The 26,558-nt window shown below is 45.3% G+C and overlaps 1 protein-coding gene across 2 annotated transcripts in view; it reads left to right on the top strand.

The window, feature by feature from the left end:
* The window catches only part of CFAP299 (cilia and flagella associated protein 299), a 2,370,083-nt gene extending 2,345,742 nt beyond the window's left edge, over positions 1 to 24,341 (top strand). For both annotated transcript variants that reach the window (XM_069626159.1, XM_069626160.1), the window contains one exon: positions 24,042 to 24,341. In XM_069626159.1, the coding sequence (XP_069482260.1) occupies positions 24,042 to 24,137 (96 nt within the window). In that variant the 3' untranslated portion in view covers positions 24,138 to 24,341. The remainder of the gene's footprint in view (positions 1 to 24,041) is intronic.
* Positions 24,342 to 26,558: the final 2,217 nt, after the last annotated feature.

Below are 26,558 nucleotides of genomic sequence, written 5' to 3'. Positions count from 1 at the left end.
AAAGCTGAGAAACTCACGGGAAGGGAAGACTCCCTGACCCCCTGAGGATTGATATATGATGTGATGTGGCATTAATAACACGCCTGTACACAAGTGTTTCTATGCACGATTGTTGAACTTTGTGGAACTTTGATCCTTTGTTTATTTGTGCACCTTCTTTGAAACTTTGTGTTGGAGCATTGGAAAAACCACAGATGGTGAACTGAAAGACTTTACCCCTTTGCACATTTCTTTGAGTTTAGCTTGTAAGGGTCGGGATAGGATTTTAGACACAGGATGCAGAACTTTATATTTTTGGACATTCTGACACTGACACCCATGTAAGTATAGCAAGGTTTTGCTGCAACTGTTGCCAACACTTATATCTTGTTACAATACGCATCAGATTGTGCTTGGTTTTATGCAAAATGTATCAGGTTCTCAGAGGTTATTGTCAGTGCAGGAAATCGTCTCTACAGATAACAGCATGACCTCCTGTTTAAACAAAATTTGTGACAGTGCTGCTGTTAGATTCGGATTTCTATGTTTTCAGTTGCCAAGATGTTCCTCCGCTCACTGAGATGTTCAACAAAGTGAGACCACGAGAGAAAGCAATTGAGGAACTCAGCCAAGGACCTAACGGACAAACAATGACAAGTGCCAGTAAATCTGTTGCCACCACTTTTCCCCCACACTGCGACACTCAGAAATGAGGGCCTCGATGTGTGATATTTGGTTGCTCCATGCCTCTGCCTGGCCCTTGCCCTCCTCATAGGCTGCTGTGGAACATCGATCCTCAGCCTGGTTTTCAGTAGCCACCCTTGCTGCATGTCCCTTGGTGCCATGGGGAAGCATTAGCCTACAAAGGCGGGCTTGGTGCTCCAGCAGGGACCACACTTGCCCACGTATGTTTTGCTAGAATGACAGGTCCTCCTAGCGTATGTTTGCAGTAAGTTGATCACAGCGCTTTCAGTGACTTACCCTTACACTCCCGGCATGTCATTGTTGATAATGTTTATCTTGGTGCAGCTGTGTACTCTATATATATATCTTCGAAACTGCTGCTGAACATATTTCTATGCCATATTTACAAGATCAAAGCCAATATTTACCCTAATAACGTCCATACTTGTCCAAACATTACCGTCTCTTGAAATGTTTGAGAAACAATTCATTTACACATAAATTCAGATGGTGTTCTTTGACATTATAAATAGCTGCTGTATGCCGAGTTTTAGAACACGTCTTTAAGCATCGAGAATGAGGAGGGGAAAGAGAAACTGTAAACCCCCCTGCATCCTGGCCATTTCCTGCTGCATGAAGTAGAGGTGGCGATAGAAGAGCGGAGGGGACATTGCTATTAGCCGTGGTTTATATTTGGGTAACTGCACCTGGTTCAGTCTACAGGCACCGGCGCAGCTGTGCCGGCGAGCTGCTGCTCCTCAGTGGTAGACAGGCTCGGACTGGCCCATTGGCCAACATGGCAATGCCAGAATTACATGGCCAACATGCTAGTTTGGGACAGTTTTAATGGCCCCAATGGGCACGTTTTTTGGCAAACGCGGGCCGCTTTCATTAGTTAATTCACTTTGCGGCTAGTAGTTTTACACAGTGCTGCTGAACATATATCCTTTAAAATGCAGAATTTTCAACAAATTTGACCAACAAAAAACTCTCCTTTGGGTAAAGTCTGTCAGAAAAGAAATGCATTGCTATTTGCAACTGTGGGCCAGTTTTTCTTTGGTGCCCGAGACCGTTTTGTGCTCCAGTACGACCTGGTACATCACAATTCAGCACCAAACCATGAATGAACCATGTGCAGCAGCTGTTCAGTGCAATGTACTCAGTGCAATGTACCACTTGGCCGCACACATTTCACTGAAAAATTTCTAATGGTTCGCTCTCTAACTGTGAAATGTATCAAACAGGTCACTCACTCAAGCATCACAATGTATCTGTAGCATTCTGAATAGTGCCTGAACATGGCCGTGCCCGCAGGGTTTTCATTTCAAATTGGGCCCAATTTACAAATATTTGTCTCCATTTGCATGGGCCAAGGTGGAGAGAAATGCTGCTTTCTGCGGGCACACTGAGTTGGGAATTGCGGGCTTATTGCTGTGTGCACAGAGGTTGGCTGATTACAGTCCTGTGCTCTTAGACACGCATCTACAAATGCTCTTCCTACCTACTTCCTCTAGGCATGCGATGATTTTGTCTAGGTGACCTGGGTCTGTAGGGTACGTCAGGGAAAAGGTCCGGGCACAGGGATCAGGTCTCTAGTCGTCCCCATCTCCTACATGTATCGGAAGATGGAGGTAACGTCTGAGTATCTTTGTGACTCCTACACGGTGCTGTCAGGGAGAAGTGTTGGGTAACAACAGGCCACCTTCTCCTGTAGGACTATCATGGTATCGCCCTGTGTGATTGATGTATATTTGTTCATGGGTGTGGGGTGTTCTATCCATTGTGGTTCATGCTGAGTTTTATTTTGTTCAACAGTCCGGTTGACCGTAATTGCTAAAAGGAGATTTGCACCTGGGAAAGACAGATTGGCCAATGGAAATCTGTCTTCCCCGGGAGCGATGCTCTAATCACCGCCCGCACTGCCATCATTAAAATAGAAAAGGGACTAGGTACCTTTTTGGATGACAATGGCCATTTCTTATGGCTGCTGTCATTCGAAAAGTGACCTAGTCCCTTTTTAAATTTTTATGATTGCAGCCATTTTTCCATTTAGTTTTTTCTCTCTTGGGAGATGGGCTCATGCTGAGCTGATCTCCCATCGGACAAAAAGAAAACTATCTGCACCCAGGTAAATCCTGGGGCGTGAATAGCTTTGATGTCCTCGCGGAGAGCAAAAATGGGCTTTAACGGCCTGCAGCCCAAGCTACCAAAGTGCGGGCTGGCTGGCCATTAAAGCCCATGTATGCCCCCCCATCCCTTCACCACGGCATGAAAGGTATAATATTGGCCTGGAAAAGATAATGGGCCTCATTACGAGTCCAGCGGTAACCAAGGTGGTAAAACCGCCTGGTTACCGCCGGACTCGTATTACCATTCCGCCTCTGTGACTCCTGGAAATACCAGGGCATTACGACCCTGGTGTCCCGGGAATTCCGGAGGCGTAATTCAGTAAATCCCTATTCCCATTGAGTCCTATAGGACTCAATGGGAATGGGGATGTGGAAACACGGCACCATCTCGTGATGGCACTGGTGTTTCCACGTCCGCCTGCAGGTTGGCAGTGTTAAACCCGCCAGGTCAGACCTGGCGGGAACATTACCTCCCGCCTGCAGGAGTCGGGATCGGATTTACCGCCACTGTTATTTCCGGACCGCCCGACCTGTAATGAGGCCCAATGTTAGGCATTCTTTCTAGTTGTTCAATGTTGTTAGGCAATGAGAGTGGAGTCTGCGATTGATCGGTTTCAGATGTTTGTGGTGGTACCTGCTGTGTGGAGATAGGACAGAGTCAGTGGAAGATGATGCAGTAGCTGATATGAGTGTAATGTTACGTTATACAAATCACCACCACATAAGTATCACAATGCCTGCTGTAGTGAAACCCCTCAATGCTCACACCAGAAAAATGCCCAGCACACCTCTTGCAAGGAGAACAAGGTTGTATTTCCACAAAAATAGAAATGTACCAACAAATCACTCTGCTGCCACGGAACGTTCTGCCAAAATCGGTATGAGCAACACTTTATGAAGGCACACAGAGTCATCAGTGATGCAATTTACATAATGTACAAATCCAAATGGCTGGTTGCTGCAACCCTATACATAGGCTACATGCTCCATAAGGGATTCCAGGCCATTGGCCCCAGCCCCTTCTGTCCATCTTCTATGTGGGCTCCTCATTGCACTTCATCAGACATGAAGCTACACTTAATTGGTTAGTAGGTGAAGAACAACAATGCAGGCTCTATCTCTAACCTGATGTGCAGCTGGTACTGCAGAGAAGGGATAAGAGGATACTTCAAGGTTATTGCATCGCACGCACTAGCTCGATTCCAGACACGTCAGCATCCATCATGGCGGGATTTAATGTTTTACACCTCACAATATGAATGTTCGGGCTCGACCAAATGATCTGAACACGGGCACCTGCTGTGTGGTCAAAGTTTATTTAGAACGCTCCAAAATGGTGAACATCGTGTGCTACATATACAGTATTACAGAGCACCCCATGACAATTGCAGAGATTTTCTCAATCGAAAATGCATCTGCAGCAAGTGCTTGTTCGCATTGGGAATGTGCCCTGCATCACAGAATCTAGCAGTCTACTGTAGTAGGCCAATGGCTTGTGGCCCATCATGCCCCTTTGTGTCAGTACTGCAGCCATCAATTGGCCATTTGAATGGGAACAGAGATAAAACTCTTGTGTGTAATCAGGGATAGCCAGCACTGTGGCAGCGGCGATCACGTCTTTTAGGGCATTAAAGTTGTTGAACATGTTCTCTGTCCATGCAATCCTAAAATCATTCTTTTGAGCCTCTTTAAGGGCATGTAAGAAGGGCCTGGTGTACGCCACATAGTCTAGAATCCATGCCCTACAGTAATTACACAACCCTAGACATTTCTGCATCTCTTTGACAGTTTTGGGCTGGGGAGTGCTGCGCACTGCAGCAGCATAATCGGGTATAATTTTCTTCCCCTGAACAGATATCAACTGTCCTAAATAGAGCGCTTCTTGGGAGCAATATTGCAGCTTTGCCTTATCTACCTTTTACCCCTTGTATGCCAGCAGCTGCAGGAGGGTGATGGAATCCTTCTGGCACTGCTGCTCACTGTCCCTGCACACCAGCCAATCATCAACATACTGAATGATGGTACTGGGAACTTGGCTGTGGGACTCACAGTACCCCAGAGGCAATCTTGTGTGCTTGAAACGCATTCCCCCATGCGTAAATGCGATGAGGTACTGCAACTCGGTGTGCAGGGGTATGGGGAAGAAGGCATTTTTAAGGTCCACCATGGTGAAGTGGGTCCCCTGTTTCGGGGTGCTGCACAGTATCATTACGGGGTTCTGAACTACATGAAATTCTGCTTGGACAATATCATTTAGAGGGCTAAGGTCTTGTATCATCCTTCAAATCCCCTCGTTTTGCATTTTTAATCAGATAGATAGCCGTGTTGCATGGGGGGGGATGGCGCTATTGTTCCCTGATTCAGAAGTGTCACAATGGTGTCCTGTATGCCCTCTTCAACCACCTTGGACAACGGGTACTGTTTAGCTCGGGATAACACTGCACCTAGCTTGAATGTTATTCAGATCCCTGCCACCCCCTCCAAGTACATCGTGAGCATAATCGCAGATCTGCTCCAAGTCACTATCAGTGAAGGTGGGCAGGGTGACAAGGGCCATCAAGGAACACTGCGCCTTTCGGTATTGCACCATAATGCCACAAGGGATGCAAATTGCTAACACTAGCTCCCCATAGTCAACCCAATCTTCAAACAATTCTGCATCTGTCACTTCTTTAAGGGGCATCGTTGGATCAATGCACAATACAGTACATCACTCCTCTTTTTAGCCAACCCAACCAGACCCTGTAAATCTAGGGAAAGTATCATACCTGCCACAAGCTCTGCGGTTACCACGGGTCGGAAGTTGAAATCTGATGGTACCCGCCGGCACGCCTTGCCAATCTGGGGCACTGAATCAAGCAATACCGTACTCCCATACACAACCATGTCTGGGTCCACGGGGATGCCATGAACCACCCCCTTCCCTCGCCTGGCCTGTATGATGACCACACATACCACCCCACGGTCTGTGAGGAAATGATCATGTTCAGTTTTCTCAACAAATTTTGTCCCAACAAATTGATCGGGGAGGACTCGGAATATGGAGAGGGTGCACGCACCACTTTTCCTCCTATTTTAATATCTACCTCTATCTAGAATCCCTGCATGTCAAGAGGTTCACCTGATGCTTGAAGGTCTCCCTCACTGATGCATGATTTAGTGGCACCTGTGTTGATCATGGTGATGAAGATCATAAAGTGGATATAAAGCCAACAGTTTTGGGTTTGTGTGGGCATAAGAGAGTCATTTTCCAGATTCTGCCATAATGGTACTACTTGGCCATGCAATGGAAACCGAGGGAAAATGGTGTTGGTTACAGGGCTTACTATGGCAATGCCCCCCAAACATCTACCTTATGCCTATACAAGAATCCAAACTGTTGGCTTTTTCAATGCACGCTTTTAGGAGGAATCCAGCAATGAACAGATGCAAGAACACACATATTGCTTATAAATCAAGTGGTTGAGGACACACTGCAAGTAGGCCATTACCTTGTCTAGCAGTACCACAATCAGATTCTTGGGTATATATACAGCCTGAAACGACATCCCTCCGGTCCTGAATGACTTTCCAGAATTCAGTCATTTGCTCACTTTCCCAGAATATATGAAGATTGGAACTTACCCTTTGTGTTGCATAGACAGCATATATCAGAAGAACACAATCTGCATGACTCCTTACTGGCTGGGCTCCAATAGAGCCAGTGAATTATGTTCTGATGGCCCAATGGAAGGGTTAGTCCCTCTTTCATACATTTGGCAGTTGAGCATACCCCAACCACGTTCCATCGCTGATTTGCATGCCAAATTCTCTTTTCCGTGAATAATGTGCCCAATAGCGCAACTAGGTCCCTTTGCCAGTCAATTTCACAGTATTTAAACGTAAGTACTAAAAGGCCCATAAACACCAACGCCACTCCTTTTGAGGATGGCCACCTCTCTCCAGGACTTCCAGCAGAGTTTTGACCAGGCAACTTCAAGGTGGGGTTACAGCATAGTGACACCTCCCCGTAAAGCAAATAATTCTCATCCATATCTAAAACCGCAATTCTGCAATGATCATTACATGGCTGTCTGAAGGCAATGGAATGTGTTTAGTGTTTAATTTAGCCAAAGTCAAAAAGATCTCTAATCTAGTAGGGGCCATTGAGTCGTGCTTTGTTTTGGACCAATGTCCCTTCCATCAGCTGCTGCAATACACCCCGGAGGCTCCTCAAGGAAAATGCTCTTTGGTGACGTCCCATGGAATGATGAGCAAAGCCACCTTTATCAACATTCTTCTGTAGGATCTGCATAGTAATACTGTCCTTAGTTTTCCTGTCCCAAGGACATATCTTAAATAACACCACAATCAATTTGAGGGACTTTCTAGATATGGCAAACACTGCCATAATTAAAACTTATAACACCCTTTGGAGAGTTGCCTTTTTTATTTATTTATTTTATTATTTATCTGTTTTCCTTTGCTCTGCCCTTTCCACTTCTCCCCCTTCCATGCACTTTTCCCCCTTTACTTTTCCCATGACTTATGCATTCTCAATGTCACTGGGCCTAGTAAGAGCATTGTTTTTTTGTTCTCCCTTGTGCCCCTCCCTTGCCTTGCCGCGGTCTGAAACACTTGTGTACAAGCGCAATACAAATAAAATATCATATCATAAGAAGCATCTTAATAGAGTTCACCTTTCCCCACAAGACATTTTGTTAACCACTGCAGCATTAGTCTGCATAATGCCCATTGTATCCCTGGACACCTTGACATGCCCAGGTACATAAAACCTCCTCCAGACCACTTGATATCCAGGCTGCCAAACCGAGCTCTATGACAGAAGAGAGAATTTAGGAAGACTTTAGTCGTGTGACCCTGAACTCACCCAATAATTGCAATAATGCCAGAGTGGATGTGTTCGGTGAGGAAAGTTGTCATCCGTACAGAGCAGTACCATAGAAATATAAACTTTATAGTCAATCCAGGCAATACCGTCATTGCAACGGATCACTATAGGTAGGGGTTCAATGGCAAGATTGAATAGATAAGGGGCAGCCCTGGCGAGGTCCTCTATCCAGAGTGAAGCCCCCAGGGAGCAAACCATGTACCTTCACTCATGCAACAGGGCGGCACGCATGGAGGCGTTCAGCAATCTATGTAGGTGAGATATTTCCATGCTACTCAATTGAACGATTGTTCCCTGTTGAAACTGACCAGAGCCACAGTTAGACCTTGTTTGCTCATGTCTGCCTAGAAAGATGGAGTGCAGCAATTTCAAACTAGGCCCATCCCCGTTACTATCCTCAACCCCATTGATGATAGTTCTGAATCAGAACATGCACCACTGGACAATTGGGATCCCTATGGAAGCGTGCCAATGCGAGCCAAGGAAGGGAACGCCGGCTTCACTCATGCAACATTGAATTGCCATGGTGGAGAGACATGAGGGACAAAAGAAAAGGTTGTGTTAGAGCATAAGAGTTATTTTATTTGTATTTCTTATTTTATTGCTTTGACACAGTGTACACGCGACGTGTATTTGGCTTTGGAGCGCTCATAATGGGTGAAAGGTTCTGGCGTGGATTTGGGAAAATGGCTCAAAGGGAAGCAGTAACCTTTCCAGGAGCAGCACCCTTGCTTACTGTCTGCCCAGTGCCATCAGTAACCAATCACACTGGCCGAGCAAAGTTTAGATGAACCCCATTGCTTATGGTCTTTGATTGGTAGTGGATCGCAGTGCTACTCGTAGTCTGCTTTGGCAAAACTGTTACGGTGGAAGATGGCTGCATTGCCTAGAACCTCCCCGGCCCCAAATAAATTACTTCACAATAATCTACGGGCATGCCGCAAAAGTGGTCACTGGTTCCCCGCCATGCACATCACACAAATGCACATTTTGGCGGGATACATGGAGATTGCACTATAGGAGTACTAAAAAAGCATGATTGACTGGTAATGATCTCCGGCGGACAGGATGGGTATCTGCTCAAACTTTCATCATCGTGAAATCAGTTGATCATGACCACTGCCAGCACTACAACATCTATGGAGCAGGCCGTGTTTGTTAGGAAGCGTCTTTGGACAAACCTTGGAAAACAAATGCAAGCCATGCAAGTTATTCCTGCTTTCTGAGAATGTCCTCGCCACATCTGTTTTTCTTCAGTTTATTCCAAACCAAATCAACACCTACCAACAGCAAATGAATCAGCAAAGATGTTCACCTGACGATAAGCCAACAGGGGTCAAAGCCAGAAACTTGTTTTGCTATCACGGGCACAGTTACCTGCTCCACGGGTAACACCACTTGGCAAAGCTTGCTTTGGAAGGGAGTTATGTTATATGTACGTTTTCCAGGGCTAGCATCTTTCTGAACCCTGCCAATTGGCCATATGAAATATCCTGGCCGATTCTGTGACCGATGGTCAGGCTATTTACGCCCCATTCTGATCCATATCAGAACATGGCAGATCTGGTGATATTAGTCATTGCTGAGTTACTGGCCCCTTCACTGTATATATGAGGCAAATCCAGATACAGCACCACCGTTCCTCAATTCCTTTCCACCTCACAGGGTGGTCTGGTTCTCCTGGGGCGTGGGCACCACATGCCACTCTCTGGACAACCGTTGGTGCCGTAAGACCCCTATGGCGATGATCAATGCAGTGTAAAAGCTTTTTCACGTTACATAACAAGCTCAATGCCTGTAATGTGGAGATTTGCAATGGAGGTGGCCATTGTTGCAATGCAACCACAATTTCTTCACCTTCTGTCGGTTATAGTTGCAGATTGAGTGTGCGCTTTTGTGGCGTGACAAAACCGGGCCTAATCTGCAAGAATCAGTGGTCGAATTGAGCGGGAACGGTCTGCAGTGGTGTTCCACTACTTTTATTTTTTTACCATTAACAGCTCCACTACTTTTTGCAACCATTTCTGCCATTCGGGAACTGTTCTCTGTGAAGTTGAAGCACACTTCTCCATTTTACCACCGGATATCAGTTACAGCCAAACGGATATCCGTTTCAAATCAATTGGCTGTCCACCAGCATGACTGCCACCGTTGAAGAATGTGTTGCACGTTGCTCCCTTCCTTCCTACTCTGCGCTCCCCCCTGCCCCCCGCCGGAGTCACAGTTCCACTACTTTTTTGGTACACTTTCCATTTCCCTGCACAGGGGGGTCCACATGTGTACCCGGTGTCCCCATACGCGCGGTGTCCTTCTGCTCTGTGGCGGGAAGCGTGGAATCTTCCGTAGCAAAGAGCTTTCAGATAAGACCACTCTGTAAATCTCCCTCAGAACGAGCCTGCACGACTGTAGAAGGTATGTGGAGCTCTTAGAATGGCACTGCCAGTCATGTACCTTCTGCCTTATAGAGGATAATGAATAGGAATATCGTTATCGATGATATAAATCGTGCCTTTGTGATACTGCGTAAGATGATAACATTTGATGACGAGAATGGCAGATTTCAATCAAAGGCCGGGGGCATGAAGTGCCAGGGAAACAGTCTGCCACCGTTACTTATGCTCAACAGATGGTATGCCCCGGGTGCTCCTTTTTAAAAGGAGCTGATTAAACGATGGAGATGAAGTCATGTTCAGGCGGGTACAATGGTGTATTGAAATGCCCTGACCTACTTGTAATGGAGATTATTAGCAGCGTGCCATAATTCAGGACAGAGCTGTTAACGGCCTACGACAAAAAAAATCAACCTCTCCTTCGAACTCCGGTGTGGTGCCATTAACTGATACATTGGTTTGAAAATAGCATAACCGTGTGTTGTGTCACGCTAGTTCGACATGAAACTCCTATTTCACTGTCATGTCGTCATGGCAGGAGTATATCGCATTTTCTTTAACTCCCCAGACCTGAGGGAAACTGAGGAAATCTAGTTTGCTCCCGTCACAGACTGCACCCATGTACAGTTTTATGCGTTGGACATATTGGAGTTGCTCCATTTTGACAAGTAAATCCGTTGCCATGAAGTATAAGGTTGGTTAAGATTTCCAAGGCATCAACTGCTAACAGTTTCCACAGGCCCACTGTGATTCATTTTTCACAGGCCGACTTCGACCACTTCCCATAGGCCCACTGCGATTCATTTTTCACAGGCCGACTTCGACCACTTCCCATAGGCCCACTGCGATTAATTTCCCACAGGCCCACTTCGATCAGTTCCCAGAGGACCACTGCAATCCAGTTCCAACAGGCACACTGCGATCCAATTGCCAGAGGCCCACTGAGAACAGTTACCACAAGCCTGCTGCGATCCAGTTCTCACAGGCCCACTGCTACCAGTTTCCACAGGCCCACTGCCATTCAGTTCCCACAGGCCCACTGTGATTCAGTTCCCAGATACCCACTGTTACCAGTTCCCACAAGCCCACTGCAATTCAGTTCCCACAGACCCACTGCAATCTAGTTCCCACAGACCCACTGCAATCCAGTTCCCACAGCTACCAGTTCCCACAGGTCCACTGCTATTCAGTTTCTTTTCCAAAGCAAGAAATTGATTATGTGAATTCGTCCTTGACAGAGTTAGTATTTTCTGTCCAAGTTGACGTTTATGTTTTTTGGTTAAAATGTGTTTTTCTTTTGGATTGCTGGTACAAATATTCAATTCCATTATTTTCTCATTGTTTGACAATTTTAGAGATACTGAACTCTTTGTACGTTTCACAGTGAATAATTAGATTATTCACTGACCCTCTGAGCAGATATGTTAGAGGTACGTTGTGTGACAAAGCGAGCATTACCCAGGAAAACAAAACTGGGAGTTATCAGAAAGTGTTGCTTAATCGACATTGGCTTTCTCAAATAAAGAATAACCAACTAATCAAAGATGTGCAACGTGATGTATGTCACCTGACCTTCCCTTGCCAAGAAACCATGACAAGCACGCAGATTCCGAACAGTCCTGGGAACTCTAAACATCGCCTAGAATCTAAGAGGTGCTGAGAACCGTGAAAAGGGCTTAGAACCTGAGAGGGGCATTGAAGTTTTAGAAAGTGTCTAGAAGCTGAAAGGGAGGTTTAGACGCCTAAAAGACACATCTATCCTCCGAGAAGTCTGTGTGAAAGATGCCCTACTGTGAGAGGGGTATTGAGAACATATTGTGCCGAGAGCAATGCATTTTCGTAGCCTGGTGCTGCGCTTAGAGACTGGTCCCGGTATTGAGAAGGACAGTGGCGTTCATCCCCGTTCCAGGAGCTGGAACGAGGGGTAATGGCCCGGAAGGCCAAGTTATTGGCCCAAGCGAAGCGAGGGCGGATAACGAGGGCTCTGAGCCGTTAGCTCCCATCCCAGGGGCTGGAATGGGGGATGAAGGCCATTAGCACCCTTGGTTGCCAAAGTGGTAACTCGGGGTGCTAAAAAAAAAGGATTTTCCTTCCTACAATGGGACGCATGCAGCATCCCGCTGTAAGAAGGAAAATCCTTTTCCTAGATGGCCGTCATGTGAAAGGAAGGCGGGGCTCCATACGGAGCCCCTCTTCCCTTTCCATGGCGGCCTGTGGGAGGTGAGGCGTAGGAGTGGATGCTGCTGCCGCCGCCGCCAAAATAAGGTAAGTAGGGGGGAGGGGGAGAAAAAAAGGGGGGGACGGAGGGTGAGGGAAGATGGCTGGCTCCCCTCACCCGGGAACTAATAAGAATTATGAATAATTTGGAAATACTTTTTGCGAAAACGACTGAGGGGGGATATAATGACAGAAGTAAATACTGAGAACTACTCGATGGTGAGGCAAGAAGATTTTTATTAACTTTCTAGTGCTACTTCTCTCCTTGTCCCGGACAGATCCCTGGCAGCATGCAAGATGGCCGCCTTTTTGGGAACACCCTCCTTTTGTTGAATAGTACACTCAGGAAGCAGCTCTACCCCTTCCCCTGCCTAACTCAGCACTAGCTTTCCCCAGTGATGAAATCTATGAGCAGCCCTCAGAGATGTGCTTCCTGATATGTGGGCTGATTACATGACTGCTTTTGGTCAGAGAATTATATGCAGCTGTGCATGATCCAAGGTTGTGTAAATGCTGAGTGGGCCCGGATGCACGGATCGCGCCACTGGGTACACATGCGCAGCAGCAAGCTGTGTTGGAATGATCTCAGTATCAATATGGTTCATCCCCACTGCCAGTGGTAAATAGAGGGTGCTTTAAATGTGGTGCAGCTGCCCGCTCCATGCAACATCACCAACAATGCATGCAAGCCTGCGCCTTTAAGGTGTGGGTGGAGATGTAGGCCCATCCAGAGCAATAGCGATGGCTGTTAATTCCAAAGAAGTGTTCCATGTGTCGATTATGACCAAAAGGCAGCTCTCGAACCTGGAAATCAGCCTCCAGGAAATCAGAAAGGACAGGAGGACCATGCACAGGGAACTGCTGCTCCCAAACTCCTAAATAGGACAGTGGTAACTTAACATCTATAGGGCTTTTCATCTGTACACCTGGGTAGGTCGTGAAGTAGGAACCTTTCGCAAGTTGTCCATGTGGCACACTGATGCACAAAAGACATCTAAGATGGTGCCTTTAGGCTGATTCTCCACATCTGCCCATGGCTGTCTTTTCAGTTCGCGCAAGGGTCCCCATTCTTCCCTTGTTCATGCAAACACTGTACGTGTACGTTACAAGGGCGATTTTCAAGGCAAATCAATCCGGCAGAATATGCTGTCATGTTGTCTTTTGTTGTTTCACCATTCACGGGCGACCTTCTCTGTAGTGGCCCGAAATAAGGAACACTCGCCTGTAATATTAGGTCCTCAAATCTTCAATGGGCCAAGTCTACAGGTGTTAGATATTAGCTAGCAAAAAGTAGAATGGGATTTGTTCTGCTAAAGATATTTAAGCAAATAGTTTTTCCTTCTGTGGAAAGAGAACTGCAGAGATTGCAATATGGTCATTGTATGCCTTCCCGCAGATCATCTGTCCAGTGGCGGCTAGTGAATATTTTCATTGGAGGGGCGTAAATATTTCCCACAAATATGCCAGTTCGACCAAGAGGGATTCGGAGTGTTCTTGCCCCCCAACAAAGCCCCTCCCCAGGGAACAGTTTTTTAATAATGGATTCAAATGGTGTATTATACAGCACACTTTCAGTGAAAAATTGGGTAAAATGCCAGACAGTTTGTAATTGGTTTTGTAGGGTAACCCTAATTCAAAAATGCAATAGATGCAAGTCACCAATGGTGCACAGGAGCATTTGATAACGCATTTTCATGCTGCCTTTGTCCACAATGTATGCCAGTATGAAAACCTTTTCACTCTGACTGTGCCCATGCATTTCCATGCTGGCTGCACCAATATAAGCCAGCATTCCCATATACTAACATACTCATGTTTGCTTTGCGCACAATGCCAGCAATGATACTATAAGAAAACATGTCCATGCTGATTGTACCAATATATGCCAGTATCCTCCAGTAGTTACATGCTCCTGCTGGCTTTGCTTTTAAAAATGCTGTGCCACAATATGAAAACATGTTGAAACTGGCTGCCCCACAATGCCAGTCTAACCACGTGTCCACATCATTCTTGCTTTATCATAGATGCCCAGTAAACCTTGCCATGTCACAGAAAGAGTACCAAGACTGGCTGCACCAAAATGCCAGTCTAGCCACGGTATAACACTTAACTTTATCATAGATGCCCAGGAAACGGAATGTCATGCCACAGTATGAAATGGCTAGTCTAGCCATGTAATAATACATCTTCATTTTTAAAATAAATCAGCAGCATTTTTACTGAGAATCTATAATAGATCCACAGTAAAACTGCTGTTGTTCCTGTGACCCCCCCACCTACCAAAATCAAGCTGCACTGGGTAGCCGATTTAAAATCAGCTCCCTGACACAGCACAAACACGTGCACACAACATTCACTCACTCATTCACACACAGCATTTGCATGCACACTCATACACTCACACCACACACACACACATTAATAATCATAATGAATGAAAAAATGCTTACCTGCACGCAGCTCCAGTCTGTACTTTGCTCAGCTCATCACCTCCACGAAAGCCCCCTGCTCCTGCGCAGCATGAACAGCAACAAGAAGCGTTTGCTACCTGGTTCTTGCACATGTGCGCAGGAGCTGGTGTGGTGATTACATGGCACCCCATCCCATTTGTATGTGTGGGCAGGCACATGAGCCTGCATCCTCAAAGAGCTATGCAAAGCTGGGGAATCAAGCCCCCAGCCTTGTATGGCCTGTTGGGCATGTGTGTGCTTGCGAACATCGCTGCCAATGGGTATCAGTGTTTCCATTTGATAGTTTAAGCCAGCTCAGGAGTGCTCCTGGGCTGTCCCAGCTTCGCCAAGATTGGTGAAGGTTAAGGCGGGTCAGCACCCCCTCACCCATTGTGGATGAGCCACCCCAGCATCTGTAACAAGTAGTCATTTTTCCATAATGGTCTTACTAATTCATGGACTCACCAGGAAGTTCCAAGGATTTTTACTGAAGTACAGCCTAATGTCTTTCAACTGTTGAATGAATATTCTATGGCCATAGATAGGCAGATGGTTCAACCCAAGACACTGGCTGGAGAAAGGGTTTGGGAGGTGGCGCTAGAGCCATCCCTGCCTCTCTCATCTCCAGTAGGGTCTACTCCCTAATCCAGGCATATCTGTACCATCAGGTAAGTGCTATTAATTGGTAACCCCTACTGGCTGGTAACTGATTGAGCCTACCAATGATTCCTCTAAATGCAGGCTCACTGACTCCCTCAGGGACCTTCTACTATTCCTTACTCTCACCAAGGTTAGTGATCTAATGGGGATTAGGGTGTGCCTTATAATTGAACGGTAGGTTTCAGCCGATTTCACTAATGCCCGACGTCATCTTAGCCTTGTACTCTACCTACTTCCTCCCCCTGACTCCTCCCGACCAACATTCTGACCTTTCAGTGTTTCACTTCTGTTCTCTCCTGCCTCCATCTTTTGATGTTTAATCTCCTCTCCCTCCTCCCACTCTATTACTACCATGCCTTCCTCTCTACTACTACTACTCCCACACACTATTACTCCCCCCCACACTCCTCCTTTTCCTTCTACTTCTCCTCCTCCCACTACTACTACACCTCATCCTTCCAATACTCCTCCCAATACTACTCCTATACCCACTAGTACACCTCTCCTTCGGCTACTTCTACCCTGCTTTCACTACTATTCCCATCCTCCCTGGTCCACCTCCGCTGCTGACCTCACCAGGATAACTACCCACACTTCCTGATCCCTGTGCCCTGCTTAGTTGTCCCTCCCTCTGGTCTGATTGGCCAGCTGTCGCTAGGCAATCCTGTTCCATCTTCCTTTGCTAGGAGGTGTATCTGCAACGGGAAAGTCTTTACAAGGGGCTAAGCCATGCACTGAAGGTATTACATTTGAAAAAGGCATTAAATAGAGGGGTAAGCCCTGCCTACTTTCTCTGTGCGGAACTCAGATAATGGCGGCCTGGTACAGGCAATGTTCAAGTGTGTGCCATGGGACCTTGTTCCAACAGCCCCATGGGTAAGTCCTGGTATGAAGAGAGCTTGAATCCCTCCAAAGGGTCTTGGCTGTTTGGGGTGGTGGCCTCTGGCTGCTGAGGCTCGCCGCTGCTCCTCGGCAGTGCTACGCAGCCTGCCTATAGGCCTTGTAGCGGTTCCTCCTGTTCTCTGCTCCATCTCTGCCGGTAATGCAATTCAGGCAAGGGATGGGCTTCTGTCAGATCATCGGGTCGCAGGCTCTCGGCTGCTGGTAACCGATGCTTCACACTGGGTTTGGCAAGCCTTTTGGGGTAGAGGAATAGTGCGAGACAAAGATCTACTGCCAACGTATACATTGGCACAAGGGAGGGGGCCAAGAGTTGGGTCACCCCCTGTTGCTTTTCCCCTTAGGGTAAGACTAGCCCTTGACTGCTATGTGGTGAGCCTCCCCCCTCTTAACAAGGGCAGAACACTGGCCTTGTCACATTGTTTGAAGGAATTGAGATGGGGGAGTTCTTGTGATTTATTTCAGCCACATCTCTGGCGTGTTCACATGCATGTCGTATGCCATCATGTGAGATGAGCACTACCCAACTGTTCTCTTTTCTAATATGGTGGAACCCACACACACCATTAATGCATCCTTGCCTGGCACGGAGCAAGCGTGCATTGTCACCTTGCTTACAAAATGCAATTCTGAAAAAGCCATGTTGGCTTTCTTAAAGTAAAAAAAATGATCTAAAAGTATAATAGAGGTGTATTAATAACTGATTGCACTGGAAAGGCAAAGTCCCTTTATTTCTCCTATCCATTTCTGGGTACCAGATCCTGTGCTCCTTTGAATGCCTGACCACGTGCTGTAAATCTTTCTTAATCTTTGTTTGCAGGTTCTGCTAAATCAATGGTGGTTTGAAATATGTTGACTGATCACGTTTGTGCACATCATGTGTACAACTAGTTTAAAATACATGACATATGAACAAGCTACTGCCAAACACTTGTTCACACGGCTAAGCGAAACTAATGGCTTGAACAAATAAGAATTTAAACGTGCACTTTATGAATGCAGTCCGATCTTGCATCTCAATTTTGCATTGAAAGCTGGATTACTTATTGCCTAGATTTACTGTAGCCAAGAACAGAGCTAGCACAGAAATCAATATTTTTCATCTTAAACCTATTCATGAAATAGATCAAGGAGAGCAATGTTGTATTCTCGCCAGCTTTAGTCCCAATTTCAGGTTTAACCCCTGAGTGTGTCGTACTTTTAGATTGGCATTAAGAGTTCTAGAAGCGCATTAATGAAGAAATAATATGCCTTGAATTCCACCGGGTTTTCATGCGCTCTCTAAAGAAGCCTCTAGCACAGGGGTACCGATACGCCCCAGCACTGAAGGGGTTAAAGCACTAGCAGAAGTGACTTTGAATAGTCTCTAGATTTTGAAGCTGCTTAAGCCGAATCATCTCCCAATGCTAGAATACTGTGGTCGTTCTTGCCAACCTTTTTCCGAGCCCTGATATTCATATGGACACTGATGTTGTTGGTGCTCTTTACAGTGAAGAATACAGATATTTGAGTCTAGAGGACAAGAGAGCAACACCAGCAAGAAAGGATAGGTTATGGGAAAAGGAGAAAGAGGGTAGTGGCGAGTTAACACCAAGAGTCGCTATTGTTCGAGCAGATGGGCTCTGAAGAAAGCGATCTTCCCCAATCTGCCAAATGGTGGCTGGAATGACTTGGCGATTCTGCTTAGTCGTTGGATCAACGTGCCTTGTGTCTGTTCTTATTTCATGCCATCACAGGGCTCTCATGGGATGTTTTGGCCAATCTGCCTTGACAAAATGCTGCAACTCTTCAGCCAGTCAGTTTCCCCTGTACATTAATTGGTACAAATTCCTGCAAATGTTTTATGCATTCTTAGTTTGCAGTCAGGAGAACGCCAACGACACGCGGTTCACAGAACGCGATGAGAGCTTACATGCTCTTTACTTCATTAGAATAAAGACTATAATTGCCATGGCTGGGCAACAATAGACCCAGATATATATCAGAACACATGATTGGGGAAGTTCAGATGAATCTACAAGATAATACTTATTTTGGAAAATAAGCATTGAGGAAGCATGGAATAAATTTGTATTTTCTATTTTATTTGTAGTTTGTAAAGCACCTTAATCCAAAGCGCTGTACATTATAAAAGAAAGTGCAGTACAATAAAAGTGCTTAAACAATTAAGTTGTCAAGTGCAGGCCACGTCCAAGCAGGGATATTGAAGAAGATACTTTTTCAGGTAAGCACGAAACAGAGAGTAGGAGGTAATAGAGCAAAGTGAGAGAGGAAGATCATTCCAATGAAGAGGAGCAAGAAGTTGAAAAGAATGAAAGTGAGATTGAGCACATGGAGGACGAAGGACCACGAGTCTGAAAAGAGAAGAAGACCGAAGAGAACGAGTAGGACTATAGAAGGATACAAGGACAGCAAGGTATCTAGGGGCAAGTGCATATAGAGATTTGAAGACGAGGCAGAGAAAGTGAAATTTGATTTGTGAGTGGAAAGGGAGCCCAGCCAAGTGTCGGAAGAGAGGACAAAATAGAGCCACGATAGGGGAGAAGACATAATAAACAAATAGAAGAATTAAAGACTGATTTGAGAGGGGCAAGATGAGAACTTGGGAGCCCAAATAGAGTAGTGGAACCAATAGAAAAGCAGCAAGAAGATCAGTTAGGATATTAGAAGTTTAGGTGCCTCGGAAGTGAGGAAAGGGTGAGCTTTCCGTATATTATGAAGGTGCAAGCAACAGGAACGAGAGCTGAGAGAAATATGGTGAGAGAAAGAAAGTGTCACAATCTACGATTGTCTCCCTCCCTTCCTCCTCACCTGAATTGCCAGTTAGGCTGTCCAGAGGCTCCGTCCTCTTTCCTTGGCGTGCTCAAATCCGTTCCTTTGTCTTGGTCTTTTTCTTTTCGTGTAAATAGGGACGAGCTCCCTGGGTTGCCACGCTGTTGGGTACTTGGGGAACCGAGCAGTGGGGACTCCCGGGAGCCGGCTCCTGGGCAGGGAAAAAGCCTCAACAGCAGAAAAAACCCTGCAAACGGGATACTCTTGGAATGTGGTGAGACTGGTATGCTAATAATCCATGGCTGAGCAGTTCTGACGGCAATCGGGTGCAGGTGGATGATGGCAGGAAGAATATTGCGATGAATGAGCTCTGTGAGGATGAAGTCGTCCCGAACAACTGCTGCAGCCGAAGATGATGCTGAAAGGGAATATCCAAAGAGATGGCACTGAGAGAACAAAGGTAAGAAGGGCAAAAACAAGTCCAGAGGGGAATAGAGGAGTGCAAATGGAAAGAGGGAAAGAAAGAAGGAATTGGAGAAGGAAAAAGGAAAGGAAGGGTCCAAAAGAAAGATGAACCAGACTGTCAAGGGTAATTTAGAAGGAAGGGGAGGAAGAGCGAAAAGGGAAAGGTAGGAAGGATAGACAGGACAAACACAGAACACAAAGAACTCCGAGGAAAGAACAATAAAACGAGGAAGGCAGAAGGAGGCGAAGGACACACACTAACAGCGTTACCTTCCTAGAGAACAGTGAAGGTGCAACGCAAGGATCGCTGCACTGAGCCGGCATTAGGAGAGGCGGCGGCCATCTTGGGTAATAAACACTAGACCGATAATTCTGGACGGCCGCCGACGTGAAGGCACCTTCTAATGGCGTCTCCATGAGTCCCATAGGCGCCGCCATGCAGAATGCATGACAGAAAGTTTAGAGTCAAAGTGAAGACCAGGATTACAGGCAAAAGTGGAAATTGAAAGACTAGAAGGAGGAAAAGATAAGAATGGGGGTGAAGGATGAAGAGGAGAAGAGTGTTAGCCGGAAAAAACAAGACCTCAGTTTTCCCTGAGTTAAGAGTGAGGAAGTGAGAGGACATCCGTGATTTAATAGCGGTGAGACAGGCAGTAATAGTGTCAAGGAACTTGGAAAGATACGCTAATAGAGAAATAGGCCGGAAATTTGAAACAATCAGGGGATTAGCTGTGGGTTTTTTCAAGATAGGAATATTAGTTGCGTGTTTGAAAGAAGCAAAGAAAACAGCTGTTTCAAGACAAGTATTAAAGAAGGGGACAAGATAAGCTATTAAGAGTGGGTAGACTTTAGGTATGAGGACAGTGGGAATTAGGTCAGTGGGAGCAGTAGTGGGATGAGCGTTATTGAGAAGAGACAGAACATCAGCATTAGAAATAGGAGTGAACTGAGAAATGAAGACCGTAGGGGTAGAAAAAGAGGGCGGTGAGGAGCCTAGGGAACAAGAAATGTCAATGTCCTGATGAAGGGAGAGTAGCTTTGATGAGAAGAATTGGGCAAAGGCAAGAGGAGAGGCAGTTGAGTTGAAGGAGTGATCAGGAGTAGGAAGAGAGAGAAGATGAGCAAGAGTTTGGAAAAGACACCTAGGATGGGCAGATTGGGAATGAAGAAGATAAGAAAAGTAGGAGCGCTTAGCAGAAAGTAAACACTCATCCTAAAGACTATGATAGGAGAAGTAAGAAGAGTGATCAGATTCAGACTTAGATATAAGCCACCACCTTGCTAGTCGGTGGAGAATGCATTGCATAAGAGCGAAGATGGGGAGAGAGCCATGGCTGAGAAGGTTTACGGGTAGGATGGAATGCAGATAAAGGATAACGTTAATCTAGACAGGAAGAGAAGCTGCCTCAACTGCATTGAGTGTGGCAAAGGCTGAGAGGGAGGAAAGTCTTTCAGCACAGGTGTCGGAAAAGAGTCTAGGATTAAAGCAGCGCATGTCGCGCCAAAAGAATGTTTTAGAAGAAAGAGGGAGGGGAGAGAGCACTGGGGAATGGAAGAGAAAGGTGACGTTGAGAGTAAGTAGTGGTCTGATACGTAGACAGGTAAGGCAGAGCCAGGAGAGGCTGTAAAAGATGAGAGGAAGATTAGGTCAAGAGTAGAGCCAGAAATGTGAGTAGGGGGGCTGACAAGAGATGAAAGAAAATGAGAATCAAGAATTGAAAGAAAAGGAGAGGTGGAGTGAACAGAAGAGAGATGGATATTGAAGTCACCAAGTAGAACAAGAGGAGTAGGACTCTCCAAGATATGGAATAAAAGATTGTCGATATCATGACAAAAATATCCAAGTGGTCCAGGAGGACGGTAGACAATAATAAAATAAATAGCGTGGTGTATGGTGAAGATTTTGTACGTGGATTCAAAGGAAGAATAGGCAGGAATATCAACAGGGGAAGAGATGGAAGAAAAAGAGGGTTGATAAAGTATACCAGTGCCCCCTCCACGACTGGAGGCTCACGCACATGGCAAAAAGAGGGCAGAGATGTCATAAGCGAGGCAGCAACAGTGGTATTGTGGGGTAGGATCCACGTTTCAGTAACACATAGAAAATTAAATTGTAATCTTAAGAATAAGTCCAGTACAGAAGAAGATTTATTGCCTGGTGGGCTTTCGAGATGAAGACAACGTAGATATTGATAGAGTCATGAGTAATGAGACCAGTACCTTGAGGTAGATGCTGGTGCCAGGGTATGATTGACATGGGTGTTGTAGGGAAGTATTCAGGATACCAGATGACATAGCTGAGGTTGCGTGTTCCCACCGTGGACAGCCGTAGACAGTTAAACTTTCCCCCAACTTCGCCCCCAGGTGGATGTTAAAGCTGAGGATGGGTTGGGAATGAGGCAGGGGGGCGTGGCCAAGAGCATTGCCTGCTGTTGCCAGGCAATGCGATGAAAATGAAAATCCTGCTTACACCGGAGAAGCAGGCTGACAACAGGATGTTAACTGAACACCAGGTGGTGGAGTTGTCAATGCCCTCACAGTCCTGGCTTGATGGTAGCAGAAAAGAAGTTACTGTCGAAGCAGCCGCCGCATACAGCTCAGCTTTCCCCCAAATTCCTATGAACCTTTTGGTGACACCAAAAAGTGTAATTTGATGAGATTGTTTGAAAAGATTTCAGATGATTAAACTGTAGATTTTTGAATAATTTCGGAGTCACGTGCACCCTTCAAAAGAACTACACACATATTGTGAATGACAGTAAGGAGCTTTTATATTTTATGAGGCTGGGAGAGGCACACACCTCGAGTCATTGTCATTAACTAAAGGTGGTGTGAAACAGGTGTAGGATAAGCAAAGTGTTTTGGATACTGGATTTGCTGAAAATGGCTCGGTTGTCTCTCTATTGTAGATAGTTCTTGCTATTGATTGTTTTCAATAAACTGTACTATTACTATTGAATAAAGAAGCACACTTTCTCTCCAAATAAACAACTTGTTTTCTATATTTTTGGAATATTAGCTTGAAGCATTACTTTCTCTGTCCAAAGCAGACATATAATGTGACAATAATCAAGGTTGCAAGCCAACAAAGACAATACAAGTCAACACAAATGTGTTTCGGCCTCTTAAGCTAAATATGTATAGCAGTTGTTGGGTAGGCCTTTATCAGGACAGGTGAATTCTTGTGTGGGAGAGATCCTATGAAATTGTAATCAAATGTCACAATGGCGTACTTCATCAAAGTGTCCAATTACAATGACGGTAATGGGTGTGTGGTTGAAAGTGCCACACGGTTCCATTCAAAATGGCTGTGAAATCACAGAGTGCATAATATTGCACATGGGTCCAGACGTTCACAATGGAAATGGCAGACCACTGCCAAGCAGCATCGTAGCGTGCAAAGACATGGAGCTGTGCGTTCGTCGGGGATGACTTGTATTGTCTATGTTGGCTTGCAACCTTGATTGTTGTCACATTATATGTCTGCTTTGTACCTGAAACACTTGCAAACAGTGATGTCTCATTTCCTCCAAAACAGGAGATTTAGAGAATGCATTTGTTAAAATTCAATCGTCAAGTATTGTTTATTTGATTTTATACACCCATGTACTATATCATGTATATGTTGAAAACTGAATTTCCTATGACCAAATGTGTATATTTATCACTACATTCAATGCAAACTAATTAAATAGCAATAGCATTGTTTAAATCAACAAATAGTGTCAGTCCAGATTCTGTTATTCTGTCAGAAGCAGCAAGTTCGAGTCACTAGTTTGACCACCATGACCTTGCTCAATTGTGTTGTTTTATAGCATATATACCTGGATAGAGCAAGTCATTAACCAGGCGCCCCGTAGAAACCTGAGTGCATTGGATCCATCAAACATTTTCAACTATATCCTTTCTATTGGTCTAAGCACACACGCTCACATGATATTACAAGATGCACATTGGGTACTGGGGAGAAGAGTTATCTTCAACATACAATTTTTTAATACAGTAAAAGAATATTTAAAAGCCACATAATGCAGCACTACACGCTCAGGCTCTATGATCCCAAACATGCAGGCTTTCTGAGAGATTTCCCTTAAAAGCGAGAGATCACACCGCACGCAGACGTGCCTCTTTCAGAGGGTTTTTCCAAGGAGTCTTGCTGTATTGGCGCAGACGGTCAGCCTCCTGCTGCACCAGTGAACATGGGGATGTAGAAATGTATGGCGGATCACTTTAAAATAAAAATACCAACCCCAGCAGCAAAGCAAAAGGTACAAATGTGCGTGTCAGTATTCACACTGCTCCATCTTGCTTGCCCCTGCTCTTTCCCCTGCTCAGGGTGCTCCCTGGAACAGCCTGCTTCGGGCTCTGTTTGACTGCAATATCGGTGCACAGCTCCTTTTCAGAAACATTGTTGGTAAACTAAAGGAAACGATGCATCTTCTATGTCTATCAAAACTAAACGCAGGCTTGCAGCCTTCAATCACGTGTGTACTTGTTTTCGCAGGCGTCTCCAGGCGACAATACAACCCGGACTCCCATCCAAACGGATCTGTACATTCAAGTCGTCATTTATGACCACGTCACTAGAAGAAAGACTTAAGGAAGACTGAAGCGCCGTTCCGAGTGCTTCCCCGTCCTAGTGCTTGAAGCATTTAGACTAATAAAGACGTTGGAAGCATTGTTTTTCCTGCGGTGGTGTACTTTGACTCGTGCGTGTGTCTTCTCAATCATATCTGAAGAGAATATTAAAGTGCTAGCCTTGAAAATTAACTTGACAAGAATAAAACGATTTTGATAAATGGTATTCTCTTTCATAATTTCTTTAGGGAGCATTATCAGGATTCTGTGTTTTAGGAGGTCCTTCTAAGCAGGCTGATTTTCACACACAACCATTAATACATTTCTGCTACGCAACAAAATCTAAATAAAAGGACGAAGAGTCGGTTATAATAGCATTTCTTCAATAAAGCCGCATGTAGTATTCATGTATGTTGGTGACCCCTAATGAAGTGCACCCCTATGCTGCTTTCCAGAACTGCATGTTTAGGGGATTTATTCACTGATTGTATGTATTTTTCTGAATTAATGTCTTTTGTACAGTGCCGGCATATCACCTTGTGGCCACTTCTGGATACTTATGTGGCAAAGAGAGGCTGCATAGGTGTGTTTGAGAAGTCTCAGTAGTTTCAGGGGGGGCATGAGGGGGTGTGGTAGTCATCCCAATGTGGATTGAAGACTCGGCACTGATTGTCTGATAGAATGTTGGGTTGACTGTCAAGTACAGAACCTTCTGGAATGCAACGGGATTGATCTGCCAGTTGCAGGCTGTGGGTAATGCAGTGCAGGGATGACATTTTGGGAGGTAGGGTTGGGTCCTTTAAAAAGGTGTTGGTGTTCTCTTTGGAGCTGCCTGCGTTCTTCAAAAGCTTTTCTTGGGATGGGTTTTTCCTCGGCCTCCCAGAGAAGCATTTGGCTTGATGGGCTCTGAGTGGCTACTCAAGGATGCTGCAACCCTCATTAAGCTGCATCTAAATTGGCGAGTATAGACTACACAGCATGTGGCTGGCACTGGGATTTCAGTGAGGTGGAGGGCTTCTACCTGGAGATAGCACTGGCCCGAACTCCAGAAGGCCTTGCGGCTGGTGCACAATGTTTGCACCGTCACCCTCTGTATCAGCTGGGGCCGCTAGGCAGCATGATTTCAAGTCAAACATTGGGAGGCTGATTGACAAATAAGTGACTACTGACCTACTCTTGCCAGACTCCTGGCAAGCAATTCTTTGTGCTTCGAATAGTCCCTCACAGTGACGGCGCTTCCTCTACTCATCTCTGGCTTCCTGTTCCGAAGGGTGAATGGCAGCTCTGAGAATTGAGGGCTACTCCTAAGTGAAAGGTTTCAAAAATGTTAAAAAATGTTAGAAATGTAAGGAATATCATATTTTTTTGTAAAAAAAAATGTACGTCCCTTTATAGCAGTCGGAGTTACACATAACTGTTAGGTTGGCCAAAAAACGACTAAACATCAATCTTTAATTGGAAAAAAAATCAGAAATTGTGACTGAGTCAACAAATGTAAAGGGGTGCGTTCAGTCTCTCTTTCCACCTGCTTTACACTACCCCACTTACCTGAGGCTGATTGCTCCCTTTGCCACCTTGCAGCTGCCATCTGCACCCTCTGTGCCGCGCCACCCCTATGCTGGCAGCCAGGGGAATTGAAAAGAGTCATTTCCCATGAGATTCTATACTATTTGCTGTGTGCCCACCTTGTTTGTAGTTTGTGTCTTTTGTTAAGAGAATACGGCACACACAGGCCACACAAAATTGTTTCCCCTTTAAAAAGTACCTATTATTTCAGTGGCGGCTGGGGAATTTTGTAATTGGATGGGGTGTAAACATATTTCCTGAATGTGCATGAGTGTCTGAGCGTAAATAATGGGTTAAAATGGTCCAATTACAGCACGCCTTTTTTGAAAAATATAGGATATCAAAAAACCCAATAGATGCAAGGTTATCAGCAATACACGTGAGCACTTTTCAATGCATTTTCATGATGCCTTTGCCCACAATATATACCAGTATTCTATAAGTGTAAAAAAAACTTTTCATGCTGGTTCTGGCCAAACATGTCCATATTGAGTGCACCAAAATATGCAAGAATACCCACATAAGAACATACTCATGTTTGCTATTCCCATTAAGCCAATAAAAATAATATAAGAAAGCACATCCATGTTGGCTGTACCAATGTGGGACAGTATCTCCATATAAGAGCACTCATCATCATGTTGGTTTTTACCTGTAATGCCACGCCAATTTAACAAAATATACCTGTGCTAGCTGGACCAATGCAGGGCATTGTCCCCACCTAAGAACACTTGTCATGTTAGCGTTAACTTTGATGCCACTAAAAGGCTACACCACCATAAGGAAACATGTCCACACTGGCTGCATCAATGTAGGCCAATATACATAAATAAGAGCTTTATCATGTAGGTTTTGCCCATAATTCCAGTAATAATTC

This window comes from Ambystoma mexicanum, chromosome 6p (assembly GCF_040938575.1).
Source record: "Ambystoma mexicanum isolate Mex_15411 chromosome 6p, UKY_AmexF1_1, whole genome shotgun sequence".
NCBI lineage: Eukaryota > Metazoa > Chordata > Amphibia > Caudata > Ambystomatidae > Ambystoma > Ambystoma mexicanum.
This window is presented reverse-complemented; position numbering and strand designations above follow the sequence as displayed.